A 10,918-nucleotide genomic window follows, 5' to 3' on the forward strand; every position below is an offset into this window, starting at 1 on the left:
GCGGTTCGGTTCTCGGCCTGGTGTACTCTGTGCAGAGTTTGCATGTTCTCCCCGTGCCTGCGTGGGTTTCCTCCCACCGTCCAAAGACATTCATGTTTGGATTAATTGGTGACTATAAATTACCCGTAGGTCTGAGTGTGGTTGGTTGTTGACCTGTTGACCTGTTGGTCCAGGGTGTACCCGTCACTCACCCAATTTGAGTGACCCGGAAACGAATAAACAGTAGAAGATGAATGAATAAATGTTTTTTGAATACGATTTTCAATGTTATTTTTTTCCTTTAGTTATATTTGTTTTATTTGTAGCCGACAGAACAATGTCAACACTATATTTTCTACCAATAAAAACCACCACAGTTTTCATTCATCCTTCTTGCTGCAGATAATCCGATGCGAGAGGCAGAGTGCCCGGACAGTCTAATCGCAAAGACAACCACTCACGGAGAAAACCCACAGGAGAATACAGTTCTCTGCACAGAAAGGACCCAGGCCGGGAAGTCCACCCGCGCCCTTCTTATTTTGGGGGAACAGCACTAACCACTGTGCCGTGATGCTGCCCACCAGTTTCCTTTTCACACAGACACACAGAGTTTCCAAAATATGATGTAGCCGGGCAGGTGGGTGGAGTCTGTCTGCCCCAAGCAGTAAATAAGAAGTCTAGTTGTAGCTGAAGAACAGCTGATCGATGAGTCGAAGCCTTAGCTCACTTGTAGCTGATCAGGAGTGGCGGCCGTAAGCTGATCAGCGGGTCCGGATCCAGATCCGCCTTGAACCGCGGCTAGGTCTGAATTCTGTCTGTAGTGTAGCCACCCGTCTCCGGAACTTTGTCCCAGGTGAGTCGGACCGGGAGCGAAGAGCGTGATAGGACTCATGAGTAATACGGTTGTGTGTGTGTCTGTGCGCATTAACCTTAAACTAAAATTCGCTGCTGATCACCGATAATTATTGATGGTGAGACCTGTTCTAGTCTGACAGAGTCCAGGTCTGGCTGGGTTCTGATCTTTTGCTGGGATATGGGCTGTGGGCGGGTTCTCTTTAATGTGTTTTCCAGTTTATATCAGGTGTTTTAAGACTGTTAAAGGTTTAATTTGAGAGAACTGGATCTAGACCTTAAAAGATGAATTTTACATTTTTTAGCTGAAACCAGAGCAGCTGGAACATTTAGCGGATTAATGGACGGGAAGATAATCTGTCATTTGTTTCCATGGAAATGAATTGATCTGTTTTTGGCTGTTAAACAAGTCAGTCTGGAGTGAGCAAGTTGATGTCAGAACAATGTAATAGCAAACAAGGTGGCCGTACCTGTATCCCCATGATCTCTGACCAAGAATCTGGAAGCAGTGCAGTTTGGCTTTTGCTCATTGTGTATGTTCATTGTATTTTATGTTGCATTCAGATTGTCACACACTATTTGGTTTGTTTGATGAACCTCCTATACTGAATGTATAAACAGATTCACAAAGAATTTTTTCTTGCACAAGAAGTAAAATTTGTACAGTACAGGATGGACACAGACACAGCTGAGTGAAGCCTGGTGTTGTGTTGTGCTGATGAAGGAACACAAATGTTGATGTTGATGTTGTGAACTAACACTGAGCATGAGTGGAATGGGAGAAGGTAAAACAGGCTTTAAGACACATAGTTCAGCTACTGATCAACCCGAGACTGGCTCCGGTAGTCCTCAGGTGTGAACTGATGTTTCCCCATGAACTCATGTCTTTGCACCAAACAAAAGCCCCCATCCTCCACTATCTGAAACATGACTGGTGTTAAAAATGTCACAGAAGCTCCATGACAAAGATTCTGAAACCAGTGTGGTCACAGCTGTGTGTGTGTGTGTGTGTGACAATCAGGCAGTCTGAGGGCACTATCTTACTGCTCCTGAGATGACTGGCATATTCACATTCAGGCAGAATGCACAGATTGGAGTTAACACACTTTGCTCAGTCTGTACTGCTTTCCACGGGAAATGTGTCAAGTGAGTCCTGCTCTGACAGGTTTACCGTCACAAGACAAGAGGTACAGGTGAAACAGGCAAACATCACCCAGCACAATTTAAATCTTCTGATTATGATTTCACACAAAAATCATATAATTTGAGAATCAAATTCACTTTACTTCCCTACTTCAGGAACATGGGTCAGGTCTTAATTCTGTCCTCCACCTGCTTGTTTACAGAGTTACAGAGAGATGTGGAAGAAATGTTAAGAGTTACCAAGTCAAAGACTCAAACCAGGACTTTGTGGAGACATAGGATTAGTTCCTGAGGTTTGGGATGAATGATTCTGATTGGTTGATTGATCATTCATTCTATATAAACATCATCTGACCTAGATTGGGGTCTGGAATCTCATCAGAGGGTCTTTAAGGTCTGTGGGTTAGGGTTAGGGTCTGTGATCTGTGATCAGCCACATGTGGCGCAGTTGTTAGTTTTAGTCAAAACATGAATGTTGTGTTGACACTAAGTGACCACACATATCCTGGTTGTGTGTTCTGCTGTCATCAGGAAGCCTCGTTTGATGTCTGCATCAGTTCTGCATCCATGGCTTTGTGGACACATCCATCTGGTCTGTGGACTTGTCCTCTTGGCATCTTCACCTTTCGTTACTGCAGGTATGAACATTCCTTAAGTCTCTCTGGTTTCATTTGCATTCATTTCAGCATATAAAACCAGTGAGAAAAATAACACTGACAAAGCACTAACATGTACACAAATCTACAGAAAACTGTTTTCTTTCTCTTTTCTCTTTGTTTGAGTCCTCGTGGAGTCTTGACCTCACATGAGACACTGGGTGGTTCTTCCTCTATACGTGCCTGTCGTCGTCATCATCGTCATCATCGTCATCATCATCATTTCAATCTCACACTTTTATATTACTCATTAAAATGTCACTGAACTGTCTTGACTTATTTGACTTGATGGGGTGAAGTCATTAAATGCAGAATTTCCAAAAAATACATGTTATGAGCAGATCCTAACCCTTGGTCTGTCACTCATTCTCCCATCATCCCCCTCTTATCACAACACAGCTGTTGTTGCACTCAGACAAAAGTCACACATAAATGCCAGGTCTTGACATCTGACTGCTGCACCTACTGACCACAGAGATAAATGAGCATATGAGGAGAGTTTGTCTTAAAGAAAATAAATACATGAGTCGTGTTGGAGAAGGGGTAGACAGAACAAGGCTTCATGGGCAATCTCATCTATCAGGTACCTAGCCCCATTATGTCATCCTGAGCCAACCCATGTTCATTGTGTATCTGCAGGAAAACTGAGGAACTGTTCCCATCCTCTGGTGCCAGAACATGTCGGTTTCCACTGTAATCCATCTCCCTGCAGAGGTTTCCCTCACAAAAGTTCCATCCACTTCTTTTGTGAGCCTGGATACCAGATCAACAAAGTCCAAGTCTCCAGTTGTCGCCATGGGAAGTGGCAGCCCATGATCCCAGCCTGCACACCCATCAAAGGTGAGTTTGAGCTCAGGTTTTATCTACTAAGATATTGAGCCTGTTCATCGTGATCAAGGACCAAAATTATCTACTTGTCTTTTTGTTGCACTTCAGCTCAATCACAGAATCTGCTACCTTTTTACTCATCGCTTACAAACTCAGGCAGAGAAGAAGTAAACATTTCAAAAATGTGAAATGCAGATTAATAAAATTCTAAGATCTGCAGCTACAATCTGTGAGGTCATTTAGAGCTGACTTTTTTTGGGAGTTTGAATTTCTCTCACAGTTCAGCACTCTCTCCCTCTGTCTGTCTAATCAATAATCAGAGCTTGTAGGGCCTGATTGCTCTCAACAGTGTTTATCTTTTGACCTAGTGATCAGAAAAATTCAGACTTGCCCTCAATATCTGCAGTGGAACAATAAGCTTAATTTTCCTCTGTGGTATTTAGCTCAGTTGTGCGCTGACAGGAAGTAAGAGTGCATAAAAAGGAAGTGGGCAGAGCCAGAATCATTATCATGAAATGCTTCCTGTTCTGAAGCTGTCAAAGCCTCATGGAAACTGCTCCTATGTTGTCATGGGCTCAGAGAAACCACATCACAGTCCAGCTTCATGCAGCAGAAAACTGAGTGACATTCGTCTCATCTGTTTCCTGAGTTTGTGATTAATGACCTTTTATCAGTATTAGGTATCCAGAGCTGCTGGCTTCAAATGTTTTTTCTCCCAAAATGATGTGCATACAGTGTTAAAACCTCTCAGGACATCTGATACTTTGATGTTCAGTGACGTTGATATAAACCGTTACTTTCTTACAGGTAATTGGACAGAGTAATGAGGTAGAATAAAATTTCATAGTCAGCCAGTTAGGTAGATAATGCATGGAGATAATGCACACTGCATACAGAAAGGCCCAGAAAGAAAAAGAAAAAAAACAAAAACAAATCCAAAACAAAATATGAATCTTTAATATTAAATATTGGCATTTAATTTGCTGTGATGTCCCATGAAATCTTCCAGGCTGAATCAGAGTCATCCATGTCCATTGCAAGGAAGTGGAAATTCATACTCGACGGCGCTCACAGAATAAAAGAAAGCTCATGTTAAAAAATAAAATAAAAATGTCATAAGAAATAAAAATGCAGTACAGAGCAACACACATAAAAACTAAGGAACCAAGAGAGTCCAGCCCTTAGGACTTATTTAATTTTTACTGAAAGAGTTCTTTGCTTTGTTTGTTTTTGCCAATGGTACCTTGTCGCGGCGGCACAAGGTACGAGGGGTTATGTGTGAGGGTGTTGGCTTTCCGTTTGGCTGCCTGTGTGCGGGGATCTCTCAATGAGGATTCAGTGGTGCCAGTTATTTTAGCAGCATGTTTGGTGACTTTGCACAGTTTCGATTTATCTTTAACAAAGAGCAGAGTGTACCAGATGTGTACAAAAGTCGATATTCTTATTCTTGTTCTGTGTTGTTGCATACTCACAAAGAGTGAACATATAGCGACAAAAGACACACAAAAACAAGCCGCAGGGCTGCTGGTGTTTCCCCTTTTAACATTTGTCCTCTTCCCTATCAGAGGGTCCTTACATGAATCCTGACCACAGGCCAAATGATTCAATGCCCAGCATGGCCACAACAGCAGTTGGTGTGTCCATCTTCCTGCTCACCACCACTGCCTGTCTGGTTGTCAAGTCCCGTCTCTATCCTTGTCAATCACACAGGTATGAGAGGTTTCAGTTTCACTTGAACAACACAGCTGCTTGTCGTTCATTAAATAACGCCCCCTCCTCTCCCAGCAGCTGTCGCTCCTCTGACCAGCTGGACCTGATGGTGGATGGACTTCTTGTCTCTCTGCCATCCTATGAAGAGGCAGTCTATGGAAGCTGGGGTCAGCGTCTCCCCCCCTGCTCAGCACCTGGACCCACCCAACTGCTATTGGCTCAAGAGGCTCGCAGCTTTCAGCAGTCATCTCTCACCAACCAGTCGGAGGGCAGTCACCAACTCCACCTGTGCAATCAAAGCTCCAATAACCTCCCGCCCCCTTATGAAGAGGTCCAATCATCAAATGGCATGCAGCAGCTTCAGGATGTTGTCTCAGAGGACAAAGACATTTGACTGACAGACGATCATGCTTCATACATGACCACATTTAGAGAACAGCCAGCAGCAGCTGGAGGAAACAGGAAATGGACCAATTGTTTCCTGGTTGCCCGCAGCTCACCAGCATCTGACCCTTTGTCCTATCTTATGCTGTATCAGATGAAGCTGCTAAACTCTGATTGGCTGCTTGTCCTGACTGAAAATCATTTATGATTAATCCAAGTGTGATGATGTCATAAATAAAATAAGAAATGTTTCACAGGACTGCGGCGTGTGTGTGCATACGTGCTTGTTGGCAATGTTCCTGTCTGAAACCAGTGGGACTGTTTTTGTTGTGCTTGTTGTTGTCATTGTGAGGCGAGGAGCTTTAGCAGCTTTAGAAACCTGGGGAAAAAAATGTTTGTCCAGCTTGAACTTAAACTGTGAAGCTGAAGTTTATCAGTACGGCCTTAACAGATGACGTCTTAGATCTCCAATCTGTTCAATGTTTCACTTTAAAATCTGAACTATATGGATTATAATAATTACTTGATGAATGTTTGTATTATTGCACATGCTTCTATGATTTTATTCTACTATGATGAATAAAATGTTGTGATGCTTTTTTTGGTTTTCTAGGGCTCATCACCAAAAAAAGTTGTTATCCTTCATCAGTACTGACCATGGTCAGTTTTTTTTCTGCTCCAGCGTCAGGGCAGACAGACTGATTACTTAGACAATGACATTGGAGGGAAGTCTATATCTTCATTATTACTTTTTTTTCTATCAATGTTTCATTAGTTTTCACTTCTAACAGTAAAGTACAAAAATATTTTTCTTAGAATAAGTGATTAATTTGTGTCTGGCACACAGGGAGGAGATATGTATCCAAGAACCAAGAAGAAGCAATAGGCAGCATACAAAAAAAAAGAAAAAAAGTGTGGGGTGGGAGGCACACACTGTGTGTTTTTAGTCCACCTTATTGATCTCTTCTTTCTTTATGAGTCAACCATTTCCCCCAGCCTTTCATTAAAGGTTATTCCTTCATGTTCATTTTACATGTAAGCTGTTCCATCATTAGTATATCCTCTTTGATTTACAACCATTTTTTTATAGCTTTAAGTGTCAGTTTTCTTTTAACAATTTTTGATTTTCTGTTAAGCATATATATTTATTACAGCTTAGTTTAGCCACCAACGTGTACATAAGCAAAGAATGGCTGCAATGTTCAAATAGTTACAATAACAAGAAAAACAACAACAATAACATGCATATTATCCAACCTTCCTCCCTCCCTCCCACTCAACCCACCCACCATTTGTCCCATTTATCCCTATAAGTCCCAATTATCACAAGGTTGATCATCCACTGTTGTGTTTTCCAGTCAAACATCACAAAAGGATTCCAAAAAATAATAAAGTTACTAAAACTGAATAAAATTAAATAGGTGAATATATTAAGAATAAGAATATATTAGTAAAGAAACAGACAGAGACCAGAAGAGGAGAAAAGAAAGTAAAAAGGAGTAGGAGCAAGGTAAGTACTTCAGGAAATACATAATATCTCTAATTCATCTTGTGAAATTAGGAGGTTCTTGCTCCTTCCAGGAGAGAAGAATGCGACTTCTTGCAAGTAAGGAGGTAAATGCTATAACTACACGAGCTTCGCCACGAAGGAGCGAGTTTCAGGGGCAAATCTGAATATTGCACATGTAGGGTTGGGGAGGATGCATTTTTGAAATATCTCAGAGTAGGCGTGGAAAATATTGGTCCAGAATGTGTTAGGTTTAGGGCAGGACCACAGCATGTATACGTAATCCACTGGATGCCTTTACAGCGGGGATAATAGGGACAATATTAGGGAACATTTTTGCCAGTGTTGCATTAGTCAAATGTTCTCTCAACACAATTTTAAGTTAAATTAAAGGGGAAGTGAAACTGTAATAATCTTGGCAAGATTAGAATTAACACTTTGAAAACAATTGCTCTCAAAAAACTGTAAAACCATAGATATTATGTGGTATTACTTTGTTTTGTAAGTTTAGTCTGGCTATTTAGCATGCGAGTTGCCATGTTGGAGTGACGTAACAAGCCAGGTTGGTTGGTTGGTTGGGGCTTGATGTCAAGGTGAGTCTGAACCATAAAGGACGCATTTGTTTTAAATAAAACATTTTTGGAAAAAGACAAGCTGGACAGGCATTTTGAGTCCCCCTGTCCCATTGCCTATGCCTTTGAGCCTGTATGGGGAGTTAACCTACCGGGAGGATGAGCCGCCAATTGTTTGGGGTGACCCTAACCCGGGCTATAAGCATTAGGCTTTAGTCTGTTGGTCCGGCGGACAAATAGTTGACTCAAAGGTCTTAATCTCTGTATAACCTTCCTCCAAAAAATGCTCACTGCAAAACCTGGAGTCAGCGCCCATCGGAGGATTCTCCCTCTTCATTGTCGCTAGCCAGAGCTACAGCACAGCTCTCCACTCCAGTGGCAGTTAATGGAAACTGACTGTTTTGCCCTGAGCTTTCACCTTATAAAACTCATTTTGACAACCAGGATCAATACAGCAGTGGCTCCCTTTTGTTTTCTGTGTTGTTGTGGCTCCAACTTTGATGATCTGTCATAAACAACCACTAATAACACTATAACTCCTGTGCCCCAGCCAACCCGGTGACATTACTGGCTACAATGGTGAAAGATGGCGGCGTCCATGCAACAAAACACATAACGGAACATTGCTTTTTACATTTTCATTTACATTTTCAATCTTTGTTAGATATTTTTTTAAAAGAGTGGACTTCCATTTAGCAAATCACAACAACTAGATTCAGTGTTTCACCTCTCCTTTAAGCTGTGTCTGGCACACAGGGAGGAGGTATGTATCAAGTCAAGCACTGCATACCATTGGTCATCTGTCATTTCCTCTCCAATATCTCTTAGAGTTCTCTTAGAGTCTCCTAACATCTCCAGTAAACGAGGGACAATATCACAAATATTCTTATATATTGTGGAAGTTAGTGAGGGGACAGTGAGAGCGTATTGGCTATCGGCTGTTGTTTTGCAAAGTTTTGCAAACTTGGCTCATTGTGACAAAACTACACACACAAGCAAGTAAGGCACAACACTGGGAAATAAACCATTTACATCTGTGCCAAATTGAGACTCTGCTATCAAAACTGAAAAATCCTTTGTCAAAATGATACCCACTTGCATCATGTCAATACACTTTCAGATCAGCAGCCACACACTAGTCTACTTCAGATAAAACACTGTAGTCTTTAATTGTCAGTTTTTCATTCAGTTCCACAGAAGGCATTTTTTGTTGTTTTCACAACAAAAAATGAAATAACCAATACTGTACATTACAGCAGCATACTTCACAGTACAGTAAATTCAGTTAAAGCAAAAATAGAAATAAAAACTATACACTACTGTAAACACAGAGCACAACTGTGCTGTCCTGCCATCTGTTGGGGTCTGGCCACAGCATCTCATCAACATTACAACCAATGTCTTCTCTCGCTAAGCATTGTGAAAAATATCCTCTTGTGTGCCAAATCCATCCTTGGATTGACCTTTCCTCAATGTCTCTGCAGGCCTTTTCCATTGCCTGCAGAAAAATGTGATTGGCGGTCATATACGCCCCATCTCCAAGCACAAAAAAATTCTTCAATAGGGTTAAGAAATGACAAGCAACGGGGCAAGTACACCACTTCAAATTGATCATTGGTGAACCAGTTCCAGACCAGAGCAGTCTGATGGAAACAAACATTATCCCAGACAACAACAAACCTGGGCTGCTCTGGTCTGTCTGTATTGGAACCCAGTTAGGCATGACGGTGCTTTTCTTTTAGACCCAGTACCAACTAGCCTCTTTATAGAGATTTTTTACTTAATTGAGCTGATCATTTTATATATTTGACCTTATCTTTGAGTTATGTACCTCAGACTCTTAGTCAGTGTCAGTCTCAGTCATCAAACCTAGGCTTAAAAAGCCGAATTTTGATCCAGATGTTTTGGCCAACTACAGACCCATATCAAACCTTCCATTCATTTCTAGAATCATTGAGAAAGCAGGAACAAACCAATTACATGACCACCTGGATGGGAACAATTTGCTTGAAGAGTTTCAGTCAGGATTTGGAGCCCATCATAGCACAGAAACAGCACTGGTTTAAGTCACCAACGATATTCTAATGGCCTCAAACAATTGGTCAGCCTCCATACTTCTCTTAAATCTCAGTGCTACATTCGACACCATAGATCATAATATTTTACTACGGAGACTGGAACATGAAATTGGCATTAAAGGAACTGGATTAAGGTGGTTCCACTCCTATTTATCAGATAGACATCAGTTTGTTCATGTTAGCAATAGCTCCTCCTCATGCACTGTAGTCAGTTATGGAGTCCTACAGGGCTCAGTACTTGGACCAATCCTCGTCATTCTTTATCTGTTATGCAGATGACACTCAACTGTACTTATCAATGAAGCCAAATTAAGTTAGACAGATTGTCAGACTGCAGACTGGATGACCCAAAATTTTCTACTCCTTAACTCTGCCAAAAGTCAAAACACTCTTAGAATACCTAAAGAGAACAGGCCTCTACTATAGGGTTGGAAGGCACTGGGGGTGTATGATGGGGAGTAGACAGAGTATAAGTGAATGAGAGTATAGGTGGGTATGTGTGAATCAGTGCAGGTTAGAGTTTTTCTTTTCTTTTCTTTTTTTTTTGTGTTTTCTTTCTGGGGACCAAGAATGTAAGCTTACAGTCTGACCGACACTCTGGAGCAGAAGTGGCAGTAATGCACCATTAAGATGGATGCCAACCGCCGTATTTAGAGTAAACACAAGAAACATGTGCAACAAAAAAAAAAGAAAAATGGACCAGACTCTAACTCCCTGACAAAAAACTTTTGCCCTGCCCTTTGTGCCCTGAATCTAACTAGGCCAGTGAGCAGTGATAGCTAACATGTCTTTGGGGTCATCAGGTGGGAACCTCCTTTCACCGGCGTTTTGTCTAGTTAGGCCCACGACACCTCCAGGAGGCTAGACAACAAAACAACAAAACAAACAAAACCAAAAAAAAGAAGAAGAACTCTGACAAAACTGAAGTTATTTTACTCGGCCCAAAGCACCTCAGTGAATTCACAATGGCAAGTTCCTGCTGTTGGGTGAACAGGCGTTGGTGTCCACCCCCAGTAGGTCTTTTAGTCACTCTGTAGAAAAATTGCAACCACAATTGTTATTTTTACAGTACTGTATATACCATACACAGTACTGAAACATCTCAACACGTTATCACAGTGTGTTTCACAAAATGCTATTGTTTGAAAAGGAGCATTAGCCATAGTGATTAGATTCGGGTGGACTCTCTGCCCAGCTTCCCTTGCAGGC

The 10,918-nt window shown here is 41.6% G+C and overlaps 1 protein-coding gene across 2 annotated transcripts; it reads left to right on the forward strand.

The window, feature by feature from the left end:
* The first annotated feature begins 660 nt into the window (after nucleotides 1–660).
* LOC115053265 (sushi domain-containing protein 6) lies at nucleotides 661–6,148 on the forward strand. 2 transcript variants are annotated; one of them, XM_029517849.1, is made up of 5 exons: nucleotides 661–832; nucleotides 2,506–2,612; nucleotides 3,270–3,470; nucleotides 5,024–5,168; nucleotides 5,244–6,148. In XM_029517849.1, the coding sequence occupies exons 2-5, from the start codon at nucleotides 2,519–2,521 to the stop codon at nucleotides 5,560–5,562; spliced, it is 759 nt and encodes a 252-aa protein (XP_029373709.1). In that variant the 5' UTR covers nucleotides 661–832; nucleotides 2,506–2,518; the 3' UTR covers nucleotides 5,563–6,148. The 2 variants fall into 2 exon arrangements, with proteins under 2 accessions (XP_029373709.1, XP_029373710.1); XM_029517850.1 differs by having other exon boundaries at nucleotides 5,247–6,148.
* The last annotated feature ends 4,770 nt before the right edge of the window (nucleotides 6,149–10,918 follow it).

This window comes from Echeneis naucrates, chromosome 13 (genome assembly GCF_900963305.1).
Source record: "Echeneis naucrates chromosome 13, fEcheNa1.1, whole genome shotgun sequence".
Taxonomy (NCBI): domain Eukaryota; kingdom Metazoa; phylum Chordata; class Actinopteri; order Carangiformes; family Echeneidae; genus Echeneis; species Echeneis naucrates.